Raw genomic sequence first — 22,264 nt, forward strand, 5'->3', positions numbered from 1 at the left:
CAGCTTAAAACCCAGGTACGGAGAGCAGCGAGAGGCTCTTGCAGGTAGGCGCTGGGAGCTGCTAGCCTCATAAAAAGGGATTTGCAGTAACACACCTCGAGCTGGGTCTCTCCAGGCCCGCGGGAGGCACACGACATCTGCAGAGAAAACTTTGGAGTCAAACCGGAGCCACTACTGCTTTAAAACTGCTCTCCCACCCCCCTTTTTAAATTTCCTTGGGACTAATTAAAAAAACCTCTTTGAGTCGTATCTGGACAGGAGGAGCTGTGGCATTCTGAGGCAGCTGGGATGCGTGTGTAAATGGGGAGGAGACGTGGGGTGTTGCAACAGGAAACCTCCTCTTGGCCCAGGTTGGCAGCCTCTCGCTGTTCCCTTTCGGCATCTGACAGGTGCTAACAAGGTGTGAGCTCAGCCGCAGAGAGCAAGGATAATGGATCATGGCAGGTTCATTTATTTATCTTTTTTTTTTTCCTTTCCCCTCCGAGGAAAACACACAGGTAATGCTTCTGCTGTGGCACGTGCAGGCGCCGAGCCTTGCTCTTAAGGTTGTGCTCCCCCGCAGCTGTACATCGCTTGCAGCTCCTGCCATTCCCAGCACGGCCGTTGCACCCCGAACCCATCTCGCCCGAGGCTTGTGACCCGGGATCCTTGCAGACAGCATCGCGCTCCTCGAGCTTGCGGCCGCACCTCTGCAAGGACATTTCCCGTGTGAAGCTGTCCTTTTCCTCCGCTGGCCTTGGCTTTGAACAGGTGCTGGATGGTGGTTTGAATGTGAGCCACTTTGCCCCTTCCCAGCGAGCAGACCTGGGGGGGCCCTGTGCGAGGTGCCAGGGAGGATGGCGGAGAAAAATCCCCGGGTTGCAGAGAGGTTCTGGCACCAGCTGCTGAGCTGCAGGGTTTGACAGCGCTGCGGTCTTCCCAGCGCAGTGACCACAGGCCACCTGGACTGTGTTACTGCACTGTGATGTTCTCCTTCTTGCTCATGTGCAGGGCTGCGCATGCGGGACTTTATTCATTGCAGCATTTCTGTGTAGTAGGGAAATGAGACCCGTGACCAAACCCTCCGCCTGGACTTCTCTGCAGTTGGCTTTGAGCTTGGGCAGCCTGAGCTGCTCCAGGACTGTTCCTGCCTATGCTTCCTGGTCCCGTGTGCAAGAAATACTCATGCCTACGAGGCAGGCAAGCTCCCCTGCAGACAGCAAGGCTCCCTGGGTGCTGCTGCTGGGCGAGCGGCTTTGGGGGATGCCCCGTGGGAGGAAAGTGAAAGGCCAGCTATGCAGAAACCAGCTGTAGCCAGGTCACCTGGCCTGACGCTCCTGCGAGGACGCACAATTCAGCAGGTTGGCAGTAGGACTCGGACACGGCTTACGCCCGGTGAGAAAGGGATGTTGCCCTTTCATTTAACCGCCGTTGCCCCCCAGGTTGACCTGTAGTGCGGAGGCTCCCGGCTGGGCACCAGGTCACCCGCGTGCGTTCCTGTGGCAGGTTGACCTGCTGTCTGGAGAGCCGTGGCCGGGCACCGGTCCACGCTGCTGACCATAGCCCCCTCCCTTCTGCCTGCACTCCGGTTTTGAGACAAATGGCCTTCTGCAATGGGTCCTGCCGCCATTGTCTGGGGCCGACCCAGGCGTCACAGCGCTGCACATCATTGCATGCAGCTAGGTTGCTCCTTCCCAAGCTCTGGCATAGCCAGTGCTGCAGGGGGCTGGACCCAATGCTCATCCCTTCCGGCCTTACAAGCTATGAATCCACGGTGTCCTGTCCTCCCGCTGTGTCAGCCCGGAGCAGCTGAGGACACCCGGGAAATGCTTCTGAAGTTTGCAGGCCCGGTGCCTGACTCTGCTTCTCTCCCAGCTGAGTGGAAGTGGAGCATGCGAGTGTCGTTGCCTGCTCTGGGGCCTTTGCCAGGAGCTTTCCCGGCTTGCCTCGCACGCTTTTACTCCCTTTCCTCCTCCTCTCCGGCCTCCTGAGCCAGCCAGCACCTCCCTTTCGCGCTGCTGGCCGTGCCCCCTAAGCAGACCATTCGTCCCCGCCGTCTGCTCCGTGCCGGACCCCCCGCTGCAGTGCTAGTCACCATCTACAGCGAACGCGCGTCGTTCGGAGCGGAGCTGTTTTGCTGCTCTTTGCTGGCTTCGCATCCACGCAGGCCCGAGAGGCCAGCCAGCGAGCTCCTGGTGCGTGGGAATGACTGGAGCTGTCTGAGAGCCAGGAGTCGAAGCTGCAGCGAGCCAGACAAGGGGAAGAGGAACTGGCACTTGCTTCAGTTAGCAGGCTCGCATGTGTCCTCCTCGAGCGCAGCTTGAAATAATGCTCAGAAATCCAGTCGGCAAAACCAAACCCAGCCCTGGGAGGGGAGGAGGAGGAGGGCGGTGGCGCAAGGCATGGGGGGAGGACTGGCCTGGTGTCCAGAAGCAGCACAATGTTGAACGTCCCGAGCCCCAGTCCTCGCTCTGCCGGGGACGCTGGGCTCTGACCGCACCTGAAGCCTCTGCGCCCGGGGTGTCTCTGGCAGGCGTGCTGCTGCGGGTGCCCTGCTTTCTACGCTGGGCAGAGGGCAGGCGAGCAATAAAGCCCAAATGGCACACGGCACAGATAACGAACATCATGTGGGTACGGCTACGCTCCTGGTTTGGGAAATGGCCTGGATGCATTTTGAGGATGCGTCTTCGGAGCCTGGAAAGCTCGCAGTGCAGCCACGGCTTTAGGGCTGTATCTGATTTCCCGGGGTGAGTAGTGAGAACAAACCGGGCCTTGATCCCTGCATCGCATGTGCATCTGCTTGCTGGTGCATGCCACTTTTGTCACCGAGCGTATTGGTGCATGCACGTGCTTGTGTGACCTCCAGCCTGTCTGCAGCATGGGGCTGGTACTTCCCACCCCTGCAGCGGCTGTGAAAAGCAGCGGAGTCCTTCTAGCCGAGGAGCTCCTTGCTACTAAAAAAACCCAATTGCACTTTAACTCTACAACCCCCTGTTAGGTATCCCTCGAGGGGACGGATCCCTGCCCAGCCGCTGCCCAATGGCTGCATGCTGCATGGTGCTGCTGCTTGGTGCAGAGCTGCCCTGGGCCTGGCAGCCGGCATGGACTCACGCAAGCGATGTGGAACTTTTCACCTTTTATTACAAAAATATCTTGCAAGCAAAAAAAAAAAAAAAGGAAGAAGTTGAAGTTGGCATCTGTACAAATAGTTCCTAGCTGGTTTAGAAACATTGCCTCTCCATCTCCCAGCCACCCCTACCCCTTCCTGGCAGGGTAGAGCAGCTAGAACAAAGTACTCTCGCCAAGCCTGTTGTGCCAGGCTGAACCTAGATTCATAGCTTCTTTTTATTTTCCCACTTGAACCTGCTTCAAGAAATGGTACCTCGGTAATGCCACGAGTTGGGAAGAATACGTAAGAGGTCGACACTGAGGGCTGGGCTGAGCAGGGCGGGCTGACCGCTGTGCACCCCAAGCTGGAATTTCCTCCCCTGGAAACTTGAGCCCTGAATCTCTTAATGATCTGGGGGAAATCAAAGCCGGGGCAGTGCATCCAGCCTCCCACACACAGAGAAAATGGAAGACGCCGCTTCTGAAAGGCAGCTTACGGCTGCGTTTCCACTGAGTCACTTCTCCGGGGCTGTGGCGAGCCGTAAGCCTGCCCTGCGTCGGGAATGTTTTGCAATTGGAAGCATGTGCCCTCTCCCGCAACCGCCCGGCTAGTGCCAGCGGGGATCACAGAGGGCTCCCGACCACAGCTGGGCACTTGGGCCTCGCCGGGGCCCCAGCCTTCCTCTTGCACATCCTGTCCTAGTGCTACTTACACAGCAGTACACCCACACACGACACACACACACATTGGTTTGTAGCTCTAAAGATTAACAGTTACATGTCCAAGACTTGTACATTAGCTCTGCGGGGATCTCTCCCCCTGTGCAGCCAGGCTTTGCTCTAGCTGTTCCTGCTCCCGGGATCGCCTACGCCAGAGCCGAGGCCTCTTGAGGAACTGGCCGACAAGAAGTCCCGAGAGTCCGTCAGCCTGTGCTACCGTCTGGGCTCTGTGCAAGCTCTATAAGGAAGCCCCTTGATCCCAGTCTCCTCCTTTTGCAGGTGCTGATGACCAGGACACTGGCAGTGCCCCCGGAGCGCGAACACTTGGGGGGAACTGGAGAAGTGGCAGTGCTCGGACCACTCAGACCAAGACGCTCCAGTGCCAAGAAACATCCTCGCTTTATGGATCTCTTGGGGAAAGCCAGGGAGCCTGCACAGCCCTTGAGGACGCACGTGTGTCCTTGGCACTAGTGGGAGACTAGACAAGACGCAGGGGGCAAAAAGAGATGGGTGGAAGCGGAAGTGATTAATTCAAACCGAGCGCTTCCCTTCCCCGGGAAGCGCTCGGAAGGTGTCTGGGTCGGGGGCGGCAGCGAAACTGGGCCTGACCCGAGTGCTCTTGTTCACCCAGCTCTTGGGTCCCGGGAAGAGGAATAGTCGTCATCTTGGCTCGACGGAGAGACCTCTCCCCAGAGAGAGGAATGGGGAGACCTGTTCTCAGAGACCCCCCACTTCCCTGGGCTGGGCTGCCTTCTACAGCAGTCCAGAGCCTGGATTGGGCCATCCGCTCCAAATTTACTCTCAAAATATCCTCCATCCGGGGGAGGATGAGTCAGACTGGCTAGTTTCCCCATGAACGTGATTGGCTAAGGTGGCCTGCAGAGGATGCTGCCGGCCGCTGGCGCAACAGCCCCTGCTCGGAGGAAGCCGTGCCGTGGGGTAGGCAGCGGTGTCAGCGCCGCACCGAAAACACGGCCCAACCAGTTAATGCGCTTGCAAGGAAGCCCCGTGCGCGGCGCCCGAGGGACTCCAACCCCGCGGGAAGAGAAGTGTTTTACGGGTCCAGGGACAGAGCTGCGTGGGGTCTGGGGCTCTCCCAGGCACGCGGTGGAAGTCTGGGCAATGCCGGGCAGCTGCAGCGTGGCTGTCGTGGTCCAGTCCGGCCAAATGCTGGTAGCGTAGCTCGCACATCTAGCGCGCTCCGGGAGCCTTCCTTGAGGATCAGGTCTTTGTGCCCAGCAAAGCGGGGCTGGTGGATTTTGCCCCGTGCCCAGGAGCCCCAGACAGCCACAGCCTTGCTCACTTCTTTTGGATTTGGACACTGGCATACTCCGAGCCGGCCTCCTCCGGGCGAGGGGCCGGCCGCTTGGGGGCCTGGCTGAGATGCACCATGTCCAGGTCAGCGTAGGTGAGGTGGTCCTCGCTGGCGGCCGGCGGGCTGGTCTGGATGCAGGCGTATTCAGACTGCTGGCTCATCTCGATGATCCGCCGCTGGTCCTTCTTCGCCTTGTCGAAGTTCAGGTCGGCGTAGGTCAGGTTGTTGGTGTCGGAGTCCTGTGCGGGGAGGAGACGCGGTCAGTAGGGAGCCGGCTGCATGGAGGGGTCTGGATTTGGCTGCAGGCTGACCTGGGGCAGCTGCTCGGTATCCCGGGATCTCAGCATCCCTATCTGTTATATGGGCATATCTCTGCACCCTATGTCGCCCTTGACCAAAGTGCTTTGATGTCACTGGATGGCCAGTGCAGCAACATGGTTTGGCACTGGGTGTCTAGACTATACACCCTTGCCATTGCCTACAGCTCTTTACTGCTCAATGCAACTGGATTACGGGAGTTGGATACTGCATCCCCGGCCAGCTCCCAGTTACTGGCTGCTTTGCTGTCCTTCCACCACTTGTCACAGGACACTGCCTGCTGCCTTCGGGCTCCCCGGGGGAATCTGGGAGGTGCGGGTGCTGTGCACTGCAGGGCTCTTCCTCCCCGCTGCCTGCCAGCGAGCAGTGCTCTGAGGGAAGGGGCTAAATCCTGCAATCAGTGGCAGTGCTGGGTGTACAGGGCTGTAGATGAGATCATGGTCTAGGTAGGATGCTCTGTCCCTAAAGGGTGAGGCTCTTCTAGCGTTCGACTGGCTGCCTGGGCATACGTGAGTGGGCACACGCACGGGTTTCAGTGGGACAGAAGGAGCTGGGGGCTGACAAGTGAGTTACTCATGGCTGCGTCAGACTCCAGAGCTCTAGAAATAGCTTCCCGGGGCGCTGGCCCAGCTGGTTCTGCTCGCAGCACACCCAGGTTTCTTCTTTGGGCAGTGGGGATGGACAGAGGGAGGAAGGCATTTGCTGGGGGTAGCCCCTGCAATGGCACTGGTAGCATCTCTCCTCTGAACCATCTCCTCCACCTTCCTCACTCATGCAGCAGGCCGTGTGCTTCACTATCCTGCTGCAGTGTTTCCACATAGGGGATCTGACCTTCTCCTGGGTATCCCCTGCCACCCCGGTTGGAGAGAAACTATCATTACACACCTGGGGAGCTGTCCCGCTGCTCTTCTCAGACTCATGCAGTCTAAAGAAAAAAGAAGAAACTGGGATCAATAGATGCACTTGTTGCCTTCTTACAGCCGTGAGTTTGCAAAGCATCCATCACACTTTCACACACAAGCACAGTACACCCCTGCGAGCCCGTGGGAGTTGGCTGTGCTGTTCAGCTGCATTTATCCTCTTGCACAAACTTAAGGGCCCTGTGTCCATAGATGGAGGCTTCTGCCTTGTCACATCATCTCCGCGTGTTGTGAATCAGCTCAGCTGGGGGGGTGAGGGGGGTGGAGGGCTGTGCTCAGCCAGGAGCCTTAGGAAGGTACATTCAAGTTCATGCAATGTGAGGACTATTCCCTGTGACATTTGTTAAGTCAAGGTTGCCCCTTGGCCAGGCAATCTCTGGCTAAGAGCTTTACGGTCGTGCTCTACCAGGCCGAGTCCTGATTTATGAGCTAATCTTCCTTCCACAATGGCTTTAAAACTCCTTTGTAGGGACTGGTATGTCTGTGGCCCTCGCTGAGTTTCCCACAAGCTCGAGATGGCGAATGCTGCAAAGTGCCTGAATCCACGTACTCAGGACAAGCAACCAAGTGTGGGCCGTTGTAAACCCCGGCCGATTTCGCATTGCCCCGCCACCAGCCTACAGATCCGGCACTTAGCGTAAGCCTGATCTACTACTGTACTAACTTCCAAGATCTTTAATAAATCCCCCCCTTGGTTTCCTCTGCGCTTCAATGAACAAAGCAGAGCAGAGGTTGTACTTACCGAACGGAAGGGGAGCTTTTACCTATTGAAAAGAAAAAAAAACACCAACAGTTCAGGGCACATGATTATAGCACCGGGGGATTTTTAGCCCATTGACTCAAGCTTCTTCAGAGGCAGCTCCACTGTGGTTTCCAGAGCCCGAACGACTGTACCCTCCTGAAAGCTCGCAGGCCCTGCCACAAAACTCCTTTCTGCCCCTGCAGAAGAGAAGCCTTGGGGTTGTGAGTCATGGGCCACATAGTTCAACTGCATCTGAGTCACCAATGCAATACTGTGCCTAGCCTGGGGGGTTAGCATGAGCATCCCTCCCTTGCTTACACCAGTAGCCCCTGGTAGGAGAGAGGATGGGAGGGGAGAAGGTCAGTCTGTTCTCCCATGCTCTGGATGGCACTCTCCCCCGTACCTCGCCTTCCCTCCCACGTTGCGTCTAAACCGTTCAGGCCTGGGATGAAGCTCTGTAGGCAGCAGAGGCAGCAGAAGCCAGAGGGATTGTCTGGATGAGATCAGTGGCAAGACAGGCACGTCTCAGCACTAGTGAGAGGGCCTCAAGTGCTTTGGGAAGCCCTGAGCGCGCAACACAACCCGTGCTTGCTGCATTTGATAGTAAAGGGGTGTTGTACACTGGGCGAAAATGGGCTGTAACAACCCAACCCGCTGGCTGAAGATGTTTTGAATGTACTGCACCTCTCCGGCCCCCTGCGCTCGGCCGCAGCCAGCCTGGCCCTCTGAAGAGCCAGCTGGGAGGGTGGGCCAGAACAGCTGGAAGAGGCCTTTACTGGGGGCAGTTGGCACGAGCTGAGCCAGCTGGGCTGCATAAATATGGGGCAAGCATCCCGGTCAGCCAGCCGGTTTCCCACAGTGTAGTGCTTTGTCTCTTGACACCTGGTAGTGCCCAGGGACTTATTACAGGCCTCTAATACGCCGGTATTGCAAGCTCCCGAGCACTGTGGATGGGGCCGGCTGGCCTGCCACAGAACGGACATATCCGCTAGCCTCAGGAGATGGCACAGGTTGGCTTCAGGCGAGGAGGAGAGCAGTTTCTTTCCTGCCTTACCTCTAATACAAGCAAGGCAACCCACTGAGCACTTTCCGCAGCGAGTCACAGAGCTGGCTCTGGGATGTGCTCGTTGTGTTTTAATGGGCCGGCTCTGCTGCTCGTGTTAAACCCTCTGCACGAGAGCAAGGGTTTCTCCCTTTGCTTGTCTCTGGGCAGAGCGACGCTGGCTTCCATCCGCCTTTCTAAAACCACCTTGGTGGCCCTGATCCTCCCCGTTCTCCTCCCGGCTAATCTGCTTGCAGCTTCCCAGGCTGGGTGTGAGCTGCTGCAATGCACATGGCCCCTTGCTCAAGCAGCACCTTGGCACTGCCCAGCAGGTGCCTTGGAGCACGATGTGCTGGGCCCTGGTTGCTATACAGCCATCTGCCCATCCCATTGTGCTTCTCCAAGCATGACTGATGCGATCCTCTGCCCCGTGAACAATGAACAACGTCCTGGCTGCTGCTGGCAGCGTCTTCCCCTGCTCCCGTGAGCGCGGCCGAGCGGCTCCAGCTTCGAGTAAACAAACTGGGAGCGTCTGAACCCGCCTGGGAAACGCACTGAGTAACGAAGTCACAAGGCGCTCTTGTGCCGGGTGCTTCGGCTTGCAAACAAGGAGCTCTTTGGTGCTGCTAAATGCTGCCCGCAGACCGTAGGGGCAGAAGCGTATCAGGACTTTTAAGGGATCAGTCCAAGTATCGCTGCAACACCCATGGCACATGGCTGTCCATAGGTGCAGTCTCTGCAGGTCCGAAATAACCTGTTCTGCTGCCGCTCCTCTCTCATTACAGCTGCTGTAACATCCTAACAGCAAACTGCAATTTTTAAAGACCCTGCCTGCTCACAGGGGAGACTTGTGTAGCAAGCAGATCCCTTTCCCCTCCCGCCTGCAGACACTTGCCTTTGCTCTGCTTAGCCCAGATGAGGTAGATGACCGCCACCATCAGCAAGCCCAGTACGAGGCAGACCACTCCCACGGCGATGTATATGGGCTGGACGTCGTTTTTGTCTGCAGGGAGATTTTGGGGATTATACAAGGCAGGTGTCGCAGTGCTCAATTAGACCGAAGCAAATTAAACAGAGGAAGGCTGGGCTGCAGTAAAGATGGGCCAACGCCATCCTGTTCAGAGCCGGATAGCGAACCCAGCTGATAAGACACTGGGTTAGAGACAGCCTGCGCTAGGGAGTTGATGGGAGCGTCCAAGTCTCCCACTAGTGTCTGTTAGCTGCAGATAAGGTGTGTGGGATAATGATCTATCTCACCACGCCAACTTTATGCAGCGTTCAGAGAGGGGATAGTCTACGTCTGATGGGTCTATGTCTCTGCCCATGGATGCAAACCTGCACCTTTGCTCTGGCATTGCCGGAGAGCTCAAACACTACACGTGATGGGCAGCCTCCACCCCCTCCATGGGTGCGTGCTGGGCCTTTTGCCACGTTTGAGAGTTAAAAAGCAGCTGAACTGCAGTGCAGGCACCTGCCGACATAACTTCCTAGTGGTGTGTACTACACTCGCCCCCCCGCCATTGCCTGGGAACATCTTGTGTGCTGCCCGCTCTGGTGCGCGGTGTAGCTGGTTGGCACCAGCTGTAACTTGGGGCAGGTCTACCGGCTGCAGCACAACTCCTGGAAGTGTAAAGGCATGGTAAAGGCACCTTGGATTATCCTGAGGTTACTCTCCAAGCTGCAGTTCAAGCTGGGGCCCTTGGTCTGGAGAGGGCTTTAGCCCTCAGGGTCCCAGTCGGGTGTCCAGCTGCACTCCCACCCTGGTGAGATGGGCATTTTGATGGTCCAAACAGGGAAAGAAGCCAGAGGTCTTGTAACTCCTGGGTTCAAACACTGCATGGGGCTTAGGTTGGCTGTCGGATCCGGAAGATGCAGGAAATGGACACCAAGCACCCGTGAGTCCTAGGGAAACCTCAGGCTGCCAAATGAGGCTGAACCTGTGGCTTGCAGGAAACATATGGGCTCGGGTCCAATCCAAGGGAAGATGCCGCCTGGTCTGCGACCAGAACCGTGCAGGGCTTGCTGGGCTCCGTCTTCTGGTGGGTGATGCTGGGTGGCTTCATGAAACGCTGGCTGCTTCCCATCAGGACTCCCTACCCTGAGCTCTGAGTGCTGGGGCAGTAAGGGCCTCGGGCTCAAGCAATGTCAGTGACCCCAGCACAGCAGCCCTGGGAGGCACTCACCTTTCTTCTCGTCCCCCTCCACCTTGGTGCTCATCGCAGCGACTGTCAGGCTGCGGCTGACGCTGGTGGGGGGCTGGGAGTCGTGCACGGCCCGGCAGGTGAACGTGGACTGGTTCCTCTGCTCGGTCGCCCGCACCTCCAGCGTCCTCGTCAGCGAGAAGGTCCCGTCTGGGTTCTCCGTCAGGGACGGGGATTTCTCTGGCTTGGTCTCATTCCCATTCTCCATCCAGGTGAGATTCGCCACATTGGGGTAAAACCCCTCCAGGCTGCAGGTGAACGCCACCATCTCGTTCAAGGGGACGGCACCAGAGTAGTTGGCGACCAGCCTGAGCCTGGGGGAGACTGGAACAAAACAGCCCGTACAGGGGAGCTCTTCCTGAGCAACTGCAGGAGGGTCGTAGGCGCGCGCGTGTTGGGGCTACGTCCCAGAGCTGAGGCTTGACTCCAGCTCTGAAGCAGGTGCAGCCTCTCGTGCTGGGCCCCTGGCGTGTCTCGGGGGTGCAAATTTATGCCCCAGACCCCTTTGCACACCACAGCCCTGCCCCACAGAGACCCTGGGGACAGGGAACATTTTGAAGTGAGTGCAGGTAACGAGGTGCAGGATGGTGCAGACTCGCCCTGCCCCCGGGGATAAAACCCCACAAACCCTCGCTCTCACTGCGTGGTTTAAAATGGGGCTGGTGCCCTGCCCATCAGCTCAGCTCCCATTTCCGGCCTGCCCAGCGATGGGAGCGCCCGGTTCGGCCCCGCCGGCTCCTCACCTCGCAGGGCCTGGCTGAGGTTGTACGTCCCCTGCAGCGGAGCCGACGTGGTGCTGTGCTCGATCTGGCAGGTGAGCTGGGAGCTGATGTCCTCAACCGTCAGCGTCCTCTCCAGGGTGCTGGACATGCGGTAGGAGACGCTCCCGTGCTCAGGGAGGATCTGGGGCGGTTGGGCTGTGAGCTTGGTCCTGTCCTCGAGCCAGGTCACGGCGATGTCCCTGGGGGAGAACCCTTCGGACGTGCAGGTGAAGTTCACGGGGCTGCCCGCCTCGACCCTGCTGGCGGGGCCGGACACGGATGGGGCAGACGGGCTGGCTGCAGGGAACAATGTTCGTTAGTCAGGTCTCTGCTCTTGACAGCCTGGAGGAGCGAGGAGTCTTTCGACCCCGTCCCTAACTTAGTGTCTCGAGGCCCCTGCAGCAGTTAGAGCTGGCCTTCCAAGCTACTGCTGCTTGCACCGGGGCATCGCAGCCCGGGGCTCTGGCAGCAGGAGCTTTAGGAAGAAGAATGAAAAAGGCTGTGGGGATGCGCAGGAGTCATAGTTTCATAGTTTCTAGGGTCAGATGGGACCTGAGCAGATCATCTAGTCCGACCCCCTGCCATGGCAGGAAAGAGCAAGGAAACGACCCCGGCAAGGTGTTCATCTAACCTCCTCTTAAAGATCTCCAGGGTAGGAGCCTGCACCACTTCTCTGGGAAGTCGGCGCAGCGCTGTCTGCAGCTCAGTTCTGCGCACCAGGATCTGAGTTCACGTGGGTGCTGCAGCATCGTGGTACCTCGCTGCTCATCAGCTCCGCGGTGCCCCTGGCACTGGGCAGGCAGGGCGAGCAGCGCAGCTCCGCAGACTGAGACCCTGGCTGCTGCTGCCCCAGCAAAGACTCCCTCTATTGTGGTACCCTTTGAAGTCGTGCGTGGGGCTCATACCGGGCTCACCCATCTTTTAGTTACATGACTTCCCTTGCCCTTCCCCTCCTTGGTGCCTCCAGCATGGTCTGGAGAGATGGTCTCAAGGGCATGGTTAAAGACTTAGTTTTCTGTGCCCTGATCCCGACCACCCTCACTCCCTGCCCCATGAACAGAGAGGGCTTCTCTTGACTCCTGGCTGTGCGTCCCCTGGATCCCAGCTGGTGCGTGGGCAACAAGGTGGGCTGGTCCTGCTTGGCCTGGGCCCTTGCAGGCAGGGACGGGCGGGGGGGATGCACTCACCGCTCACGGACACCACCGTGCCTGCTCCGGATTGGATCTCCTCATCAGTCGATCCTTTCTTGAACTTCACGCAGTAATAGGTGCCGGCATCCTCGGGGCGGACGTCACTGATGTAGATGGTGAAGTCTGAAGGAGAGCCGGGAACAGCCCTTGTGACCCGGGGGAATGACCCTGTTTCTGCATAGACGGGTCGGCGGCCGCTGCCCAAGCCCAGGAACCACCTCACTGGCCCTGGCCCTGGTGGTCCGCGCGGAGGCACGGTGCAGTTCAACTGGAGCGTCTCCCCCGCCGACACCGACACGGGGCCCTGGGACTGCAGCACCCAGTACTCCTGGCCCCCGACACCTGCAACAGAAACGAACTTCATAACACAGTTCTTGCCTCTTGTCTGCAGATGCCCCCGTGCCTGGTGCCAGGTTGTTCCCGCGACACTGCTGTAGGACTCGCCTCCAGAGAAACATGCAAGAGCTCCCAGCCCATCAACGCCCAGATCTCCTCACTACCCAGGGGACTGAAGCATGCCCTAGCATCACTGCAACCCCCTGAGCCCTCTCACCATCACGTCTCTGGCTGTGCTGCAGCCTGCAGAGGGGACTGGTAAGCTGGAAAATGCATGCAAGGTTCGTCATGATGGAAAGCAACTGGGCTATGCCCAACTCTCTGGTCAGGACCCCACAGCAGAGGAACCTCGAACAGGGACTGTTTGTATCAGGCGAACGTTTCTAACCTTTGTTAAATCCATATAACAGCTGTGGTTGCTCTCAGCTGACATAGGCAGACACGGCCTGATTCTCTTCTCACTTATGCCAATGGCATTCCCATGCTAACGAGGCTATAGTTTGCTTCCATCTTTTCTGCTCTTAAACTGTAAGTTGGAAAGCACAGACTATCATGCACTGGTCTCTAGCATCACCACTGTCCACTGAGCCTGATCCAGCCTCTGCAGAAGTGCAGCACAACAGGAACTTATGGGGACATCCGATTCCATGCTGGCGTGGACATCGGGGCCTGCGCAGGACCCTTGACTTTACAGCAGGGCAAGACCACGGGAGCCGATACTGGCAGACCAAGCTGCAGAGCCAGGCTTACTGAACAGGTGTGTGCACGTCATCCCACACCATTACAAAGCACCATGCCACCATCACCCTCCTTAGCCTCACAGCAGCCCGGTGAGGCAGGTTGTATTATCCCCTCCCAAGCAGCAAAGTGAGAAGAGGTCCTTTAAAAATTATATACAGACCTGAGCCAAGCTACTGGAGCTTAACAGAGACATTTAACTTTAGCTTCTATTGACTTCAAGTGCTGGATCCTGGGCTCCCAGGCCTGGCTTGCACTACCCAGCGAGCCTCTATGAAGGGAAAGGTATGTTCGGTCTCTCCCAGGTGAGCAGAAGCTGTTGCCAGCGGGCTAGGACAGTTCCCTAGGAAGCACACCAAGGAAGCTGGGCATGTTGCATTATCTAAGGTGAGTGAACACTTTGCCCGTGGTTTTCTGCCTCACGTGCCCACGTATAGTTGAACAAGGTTGCAGTACGCATGGGTACATGCACTGGTCAACAGTGAGACTAACTTTTCGATGAGGTCTCTGCAAGTGGCCTGCAGGATTGCTTTACCCTTGCAAAAGCAGCATAGGATGGCAGCTTCAGGCTCAGCCCGCCCTGCCGTGCCCAGCTGTGCCCAAGCCCTGGGTGACCTGAAGTCAATGGCACGTGGCAATACCTAGGCGCAGGGAGGCAGACAAGCTCAGGCCACCTTGGCATGCTTCCTAGAGAGCTGTTCCAGGCCCTGGAGCAGCCGACGCAGCACAGACAGAGCGATTCTGCAGCCTACACACACAAATACTTGATGTATTCATCTTGGCAATGCTTGTCAGCCTTGTCATGCCCATCCTGCTCTCCAGACAGAACTGGAAGCGATGTCAATCCACGCTATTGCTTGGGGTACTGGCAGGGGCTGCGGGGGGGAGGTGGGGTCTCGCTGCATGGGTGGGGTCCTGCTGACATAGATGGCACCTTTCGTGCCAGCCGGCCGCCGCGCCCTGTGGCATTAGCGAAGCTGTCCGGTGGCACCGTAGCAAACGGTGTTAGGATCTGTTTGCAGGCGTGAGCTCCTGGGCCCGGATCTACAGCAGTCTTGAAGCTGCTTCAGAGGCAGGTGCAGGACACCCACGCCTGAAATTTCTCACTGACCCTTGTCAATGCCTGGAAGTTGGGGATTTTTAAAACCCTGTTATAAATTTGTAACCATTATGCATAAATTTGCCTCTTATTGATGACCTGGCCCCTGTGGTTTTGAGCGAGCTCCACATGCGAAATTCTCTGTGCACGATGCATGATGCACGCTCAGTTGAACTGGTTGCCTTTGCCTGTGCCTTGTGTCACTGCTTCTGGTCTGGATGCAATCGAAAGCTTCGGGGCACTGGAGTTTCCCCAAAATAGTCCGGGCCGGACGCAACATCAGCACTTTGCAATACCGAGACATGGACCTGTCCCCAGAGGATGAACTTTGCAAGGTGGAAGCCTGCTTGCAGCAGCCGTTCGGTGACATCCGAGCCTGTGCAGGCTCAGTCTAGTCTCCATTATATCCGCTGTAAGTGGGGAGAGGCCAGAAGCTTTGGGCTCTTCTGAGATGTCAAGCACAGAATAGCAATTCATCTCCCATTCATAGCACCGCTCCGGCGCTGGAGCACGGGCCTGGTGTGACAGAGAGGGCAGGAAACTCCTCGAGAGGAAGCCTGGAGCATCTATGAGCAGTGAGAGGGAACATGCATCTCGGCCGTACAGCATCCTTGCAAACAGAGCGCTTCATTCAGGCGCCGAGCTGAGGCCTGCCTCTGTTGGGAGAGCTGAGCGAGCCCTGCCAAGCACCAGGGTCTTCATCTAGCTTTTAAGATGAACTTGCTGCAGCTGCATTTGTTTTCTGTGAACGCCGGAGCGAGCTTTACATTCACTCGTGGTGAAAAAGCAAAAAAATAAATGTTCAGCTGTGATCTGGCGTACTCTCCCCGGAAGAGATACTGCGTGGTCAGCATGGGAAGAACGCGCCTCAAACCTCTCACCAGGCTGGTGGGAAGAGCTGCCTTTCATGGCATCTTATCTGGCTGATAATTACATGTATACAGCTATAAAGCACTCTTGCAACAGAGCCGCTAAATAACCCCGATAAGGATCTGAGAGCAGCCATGGTTTTCCCCAGGACGGGTGACTCAGTTGCTTGGGAGAATATGTTCAGAGAAAGCTGGCAGACAAGGTTCTTGGGGTAAATGCGATCTATTAAGAGAGAGCTTAAGCTTGCTACCTGCACGCAGCGCTGGTACCGCTGGTGTCGCAATAGTCTGGGGGTAGTACTTCAGGGCAGACCAACGAAACCCAGAAAGAGACTGAAAGCTCTCTGCGACATCCGTTTTCTGCAGCTGAGCCATCTCCATGGGAATGGTGTTGATGAACCAATCCCAACTAATAACGTGGCCTGAATTTTTGACAATCAGTCGCTTTATTGCAGGTCTATCTGAAAGCGTAAACACTGAGGGCGGAAAAAAGCCTCTATAATTTGCCTAACAAATGCACGCAGACTTTGGGACCCGCTCGTGAGCCTTTTTTCAAGCACAGCTTAATGAATGCAGCCTCTCAAGTACTTGCTGTGAATTATTTGCTGTGCTCGGTGACCTATGCGAAGCTGGGGTTAGCTGGTGGCTGATCACCGCACGATGCCGCGTAGCAAGAAAGCTTTGAAACGAGGCGGTCGATAGGAAGGAAAGAGTCCCAAATCCCTCTCGGCTAGTAGGCACTTGCGTTTCTCGTGTAGGTCTTTGCCACGCATTTGCTCAATCAGACGTCTTTCCTGATGCATCACCGCCACATGCGATGCCAGCACAACCAGTCCTGTTGGCCACTGCTTGGTGCAAGCCTAGTTCGCTGGGTCTTACAGTCGCCCTTACGTCTTCAGGAATAAGGGCATGTAGCAACCCCAGATAGACGGAGCAAGCTTTCAGCTGCAGAGGTGTGTGGCTCAGCCCCCCCTGCATCACTCAGGATGGGGCCACCGCAGCTTCCTCATGCTATGGCTTCCTGCCATGGCAATAGCTCCGCAGTCAGTATGTTGGCACCAGGCTCCTCTTCTCAACTCATTTGCTGGACTCTCTGCTAGACTCTGGAAGTGTTTTCCATCTGGCAGGTGGGGGTGAAGCTTGGTGGGGGGGGGGACGGCTGTCTAAAGCTTGCAAAGCTGGCTGATACTTTGCTTTAGATATAAACATGCCCAGCAGCCATGGCAACGGGTGCATAATTATTACATGAAAGAAATATTAAATTTGGGCTTTGGCAGCGTGCGCACTATTTGCTTTGAAAATGGACCTAATTTGCTAGCACAGCTGTTCTTGTCCGCGATCTCGGGTAACAGGAAAACAGCTCTGTTTGGAAAAAATAAGGCCTTCCTTTACTCTACTCTTCCGCTAGCTGGGCTTCACCTCTGGGAGCGTAGCTGCTGCGTGGGAAGAGCTCGAGGGCAGCGCTCTCCGCCGCAGCCTTCAATAGAAACGCGAAGCCCCCCATCCCCACGCTGGCTTGATTTGGCCTTTGCTCCTCGTCCGAGGCCCTCTCGCAGCTCTAGGACCGAGCCCTAACAAGAGAACACGACAGAGCATAACTGAACATGCACCTGTGTGCGATTTGCATGAGTATTTCTTCAGCCAAAGTTTGTGGAAAGGATCATTTACCTTCTACATTGTGCTTGCCATGCACGGCGTTTGATGTACAGCTGCCGAGGGGGTGCGGGGATGGTGCTAGCTGCCTGGAACAACCCCACCTTGGTTTGAGCAGACAGCACAAACAAGAGTCCAATCTGCTCGGAGGAAAATCTCTGGTGAAGTTTCCCAATAGGAACAGACCCTGAAAATATCAGTAGCCTTAGGCAGAGTGTGTGTAGGCTCGGAGCATGTACAGCCTGTAATGGATGGGAGAGCTCTCTCCTCTTCATCCTCCCTCTCTCCATCTGTTGATCTTCTGGAAGGCATGAACTGTGCGCCGGGAGGGGGGGGGACGGGGAGAGCATCTACTCTGGGGTCCAGGTGGGGTCTGAGGGGGTCTCTGCCACAGCTGAGCAGGACTTAAAGCCTGCAGTTTGGCTTATCCACAGGCATGTCCATTGGGAGTGCAGATTTGAGGGACAGAATCGGACCCCCGTGAGTGGGGAGTGAAGTCGACGGGCTTAATTTGCCTCTGCTCCCCGTTGCACCAAGGCAGCACCTGCCCTGCGACCCTTATGTGGTTGGTCCCTGTAGGCTGAACTGCATCTCCGTGCTCTCAGAGCTGCGTTGCTTGAAGACCTGGAGGAGGAAACTACTCTCTCTTTCATCCCCGTGTCACTAATTGTATAGGAAACCGAGACACTTGAATTGTTTTTGTGCTTCTGAAGCTTAAAATATCCAAGGGGAGGCTCCGCAGACGGTGCCGTGCTGCTGAGGCCACCGTGATTTTCGCAGCCTGCTTGCCCCTGCCGGTGTTTCGCCGGGCGGTCGTGGCTGGAGTCCGTCTTACTGTTGGGTCCAGCGGGCGATGGGCGCCGTGCCGCGGTTCGGCCAGATGGGCTGCTGCAGCTGACGAGGGTGTTGTGCTAGACGGGGCTGTTGCTTTTGCAAACAGCTGGGGCCATGAGCATGGCACGCTGTCACACGTTGCTGTTGGCTGCCTGTCGTTCCTCTGGCAAGTCCTAGCTTCCCATTTGGCTCAGGAAGCGCTGCACAGCGCCGAGGATGTATTTAAGTCGGTGCTTTTGCCACCTTGTCTCATTCCCTCTCATCGCTGGCAAGGACCTGGATCCGCAGCTCAGCCAGGACCTGCTCCTGTTCACGTTCAAGCCGTGGTACGGATGGTGGAGGGGGGGCTCAGGCAGGGACACCAGCGTCTGCCGTGGTGTCAGCAATGCGGAGCCTTAACGAGAGCTATTTACGTCGCTCGGCTTGGCGCATGCAACCGTCCCTGGAGCCACCACGTAGGTCTGGCCTACTTCTCTGCAGGCCTCTGGACATCACGGCCTACATCCGTCACCGGTGCCGCTCAGCAGCGATCGGCGGAGCTGTGCCGGGGATGTGCTTGGCCCGCTGGGGCAGACACTGTTTTATGCTCTGACCTGTCAGCTGGGCAAAGCCCTTCCCCCTCATGATGAAAAGAAGAGAAGAGGAAGTTGAGCAAAAAACTTAGCCGTGTGGAACGAGACTGATGCAAAGCTGAGACCAGCTGGGTCCTCTGCCCGAAATGCAAGCCCCAGCATGGCGTTTAGAGGGTTTCCCTATCTCTGGTCCACCCACGCACACCTGGCATCCCCCACGTAGAGCTCAGACTCTAGCGCTAAAGGTTGGGACCCCTTGGTGTGTCAGTGGGTTTGAAACCCGGCAAGAGGGACAGCCCCACTCCGCAGTCCAGAGCCACACTTCTGGTAAAAGCCTTGTGATGGTCTGGGCAACACAGAGCCTGAATCACGCCCGGGCTGCATGACCCACCAGCCATGTGGCAAGAGCGGCTGTGAGCATTATTTATCCTGCGCCCAGCTTGTGGGAGAGGCCACGTGTCCGCCCCACTCCCACAGGCTGCAGCAAACCACTTCTCCAAAGCAAATGCTAGTTCAGAAAGAGCTTACTTCCCAAACCAGGCCCCAATTTGAGTTAGCTTGGTGAAATCTGGTTTCTTAGAAGGTAGCTGACTTGGATCGTGTCGCCCTTGGACAGCCCAACCCTGCCGGGCGCTAAGCACCCTTCCCTGCTAGCGAACCCGAGGGGTGCAGGCCCCCAGGCCCGTCGTGCCTTTTTGCTGCAGCTGCTTTTGTCTGGGGTTTCTGGGTTAGCAAAGCATTTAAGGGCACTGCAGATCCTGTAATGCAATATCCTCGTGTGGAAACCTTTGCAGCGCGGGCGTCGAGTTTGTGGAGTGGAGAATACGTACTGGCGGGGAAGTGGCTGGAGGGAGTCACAGTGCTCCTAGCCCAGGAAAGGGGCACGGGCACAGACAGCGGTAAATCCAGGATCCCAGGCCAGGGCCCAGCGTTACCCTCCTCGCTGCTTTTCCAGCCTGGCTGATGAGGCTGCGTGATTATCTGTGCTGCACAAAGTTTTGTGTTGTTAGCGACTTGCTTTTCCTCGTTTCACCTTTCCGAGCGGCCGGGAAGGGGTTACGTGCTAATTGCTGGGGGCTGCGGAGTGCCTTGTTACTGCCCAACGAAAATAGCTTTTCTTCAAAAGCAATTTAAAGTAACAGGGGCAGGAGGAGGGTCAGGGTTGCTAAGAGGCCCGCGCGCGGTGAAGGAAACGTGCAGCTGGCTCGAGCACTTGGACGGCGGCCCCGCTGTCACTGGAATGAGGCTTGGGGCTGGCACAGGGGCAATGCAGAAATAACTCGTGGGGGGCTATGCTCGCTGCTTCCCCAAATGGGAATGGCTGGGGAGGAATGTTAGCAGGTGCTTGCTATTAAAAAAGCCCTGGAAAGTTGTGCCGAAATTGCCCGGCTTCTCAGAAGGCGCTGGGGGGTTACAGCGAGGGAGTAGGTCATGGGCGCGACACCCGCAGAAAGCACACGCGGTTCCCCCAGATATCGTCCCCTCGCCCGTGCCACCAGCAGACCTGCTGCTTGTCGCCCGGCCCGGGACGCCGACCCCAAGCTCCTTCGCTGGGCAGACCTGCACGGACGGGCCAGGGAGCTGAACCCTGCCAGTCCGGTACGCTCGGTGGGGAGGGGGCACCTAGCCCGGCTGCGCCCAGGATGGGCTGTTTGCCCTTCTCTGGTGCAGTAGGAAAGCTTCCCTGTATTATTGTCACTGGCGCGACGTGGTTGCAGCCATCTCACCTGCCCGGGAGAGCTGCGCGCGCCTCCCAGCCCCGCCGCAGTAAACGGAGCAAGGAGCAGAGCGGAGCTGGCCTGCGCATTAAACCCGACACCAGCACCGAGCCAGCCTTACGCGTCTGCATCTGAGAATTCAGCACTTTCTAGGATTCAAATGACTGGTAATCCAGAGACTTGATGATTCCCTGCATTTCCCATCCCAGGGATCAGGGTTACAGCTGGCTAGAGAATGGGGTTTTATCCTGCAAAAATACTGCTAAAAAGACTACTACTTTTTTTTTTAAACGCCATTTGCAGTGGTGAGGGGTGGGGAGGTAGAAACTTCAAGCTGAACATTTAAGGTTTCAGCCACCAGGACCTGAAGCACTTTTAAGTGCGGGGAGTTTGGGTTTTTTTCCAGCTAAAAAAAGAAAACTGAGACGCTGTGCTAGAAGCACCTGCTTCAGCTCGAGCTCTCATTTGGCCATGCTCCATTTTCCACCGAAAAGAAAGCATTGGCGATTTGTGATCAGCCGTAACGAGCAGGCCTGGCTTTTGCACATGCCTTCTCCTCCCCAGTCAGGGCAGCAAGGCCTGATGTGGAACATCTGCCCCGGAGCTAGGCCTGGGGATGAGAGCGGGGGAGAGGCAGATGGGATGGACCCTGGCAGGTTGGACTCGGATGCTGTTGGAGGGCACCGGAGCAAACTCGATGGGGTGAAATGGGGCTGTGTTCCCCTGCAAGGTGCCCCCCAGACGCGCCACGCTGCTCTGACTGGTCCCAGCTGACCCTGAATTGGGGTGGGGAGTAGCAGCCCTGCATGCACGCCGGTGACCTTGAGCAGGAGAAGCAGGGTTGCTTAATCCCGACAGCAGAACAAAATTGCTGCCACCTTCCCAGCTGCAAGCAAAGTGCTGCTGCCCACTACGGTCACACAGCTTGGTTCCTGATAAGGGAGGGAGGGTTACCGACACCCAGGGGAGCAGAGCAGAAAAAGGGAACTCGGACAGGAAGACATGGTGTCTGCGCCGGATCCCTGTGCCGTTCACAATCCTTAGGCAGGAGTGGGAGTCAGGCATCTGGGAGGTGCCCAGGTACCAGGCGGGTAGCATGAGTGCCTCAACAAGAGGGTACAGCTTGGCTGGGGCAGCAAGCTGGGGGCTGGGTATTAGTTGCCCCCCCGCAAAAAAACCCAAAAAAAGACCCCCAACAACTGATGCCAAGAGAGGCACTGTGCAAAGCTGGGCGATGCACGCTACTCCGCACCGAGGGCAGAGGATAGGCAAGAAGCAGGGGGGCCGCCCGTGAGCCCCAGGGTGCCCGGCGGCGGAGGGGCACAACTGGTCTCTTTTCACTTGCGACACTTCAGGCTGCGTCCTTGCTGCCTGCGCCCCGTGTGCCCTGTGCTGCTTCTCACTGGGGCGGAGGAGCGGTTGTACAGAAAGCAAAGGCGGGCAGCAGCCTGGGGGGGCTGGCGCCCCGCTTGCTGCCAGCGCAGCCTGCCTGCCTGCCGCACCAGACATCTCCCGCCCCTGCCGTAGCGCTGCAGTCATTATAGGTCAGCGCAGGGGAGTGCGGGCGCACGAGTGGCTGGAGGAGATTTGCATGGCGGGCGGCTGCCGGGGGCAGGGGCAGGTTCAAGGTTAGGGGAGCCCCCCGCCCGCGGCCCCGCTTACCTGCGCAGCGGGCCACGGCGAGGAGGACGAGCGCGGCGAGGCACCAGGAGCCGGCGGCGGGAGGCGGCATGGCCGGGCCGGAGGGACGCGGCGGCTCAGCCTGCAGCGCAGAGCACACGCGTGTTAGCGGCGGCGCGCCGGCCCCGCGCTCCCCTGCCCCTGCCCTGCGCCCGCCCCGCCCCTGCGCGGCCGCTGCGCTGCGCCCGCCCCCTGCCTGCGCGTTGCCTAGCGCCGCGCCGCGCCCCGCCCCGCCCGTGCCAGGCGCGGGGCGAAGTTGCCCCCGCCCCGCCCCGCGCGGCTCTGACGGGGCCCGGGGAGTTGCCCGCGCAGGGGCAGGACGCCCGTCGCCAGCTCGGGCCCCGGGGGGGGGCCCACTTGCGGGACCGAGATCTGCTCGCCTCCCCGTGCGCAGGGTGCGGGGGCAGGGGGAGCCCCGCCACCACCCCTCGGGCGGCTCGGCGAAGGGGCTGCGGGCTCCTCCCGGGAG

The 22,264-nt window shown here is 57.9% G+C and overlaps 1 protein-coding gene across 2 annotated transcripts in view; it reads right to left on the reverse strand.

Annotated features, from left to right (window-relative positions):
• Positions 1-3,115: 3,115 nt before the first annotated feature.
• Positions 3,116-22,264, reverse strand: part of LOC149856836 (tyrosine-protein phosphatase non-receptor type substrate 1-like) — a 41,287-nt gene continuing 22,138 nt past the window's right edge. For both annotated transcript variants that reach the window (XM_090064265.1, XM_090064266.1), the window contains exons 2-9: positions 21,778-21,877; positions 12,294-12,638; positions 11,089-11,403; positions 10,328-10,669; positions 9,040-9,147; positions 7,103-7,124; positions 6,326-6,365; positions 3,116-5,361 (exon numbers count right to left, since the gene is read on the reverse strand). In XM_090064265.1, coding sequence (XP_089920391.1) covers positions 5,107-5,361; positions 6,326-6,365; positions 7,103-7,124; positions 9,040-9,147; positions 10,328-10,669; positions 11,089-11,403; positions 12,294-12,638; positions 21,778-21,847 — 1,497 coding nt within the window. In that variant the 5' untranslated portion in view covers positions 21,848-21,877 and the 3' untranslated portion in view covers positions 3,116-5,106. The remainder of the gene's footprint in view (positions 5,362-6,325; positions 6,366-7,102; positions 7,125-9,039; positions 9,148-10,327; positions 10,670-11,088; positions 11,404-12,293; positions 12,639-21,777; positions 21,878-22,264) is intronic.

Source organism: Crocodylus siamensis, chromosome 10, assembly GCF_052110815.1.
Source record: "Crocodylus siamensis isolate JL-2025a chromosome 10, ASM5211081v1, whole genome shotgun sequence".
In the NCBI taxonomy this organism is placed as follows: Eukaryota; Metazoa; Chordata; order Crocodylia; family Crocodylidae; genus Crocodylus; species Crocodylus siamensis.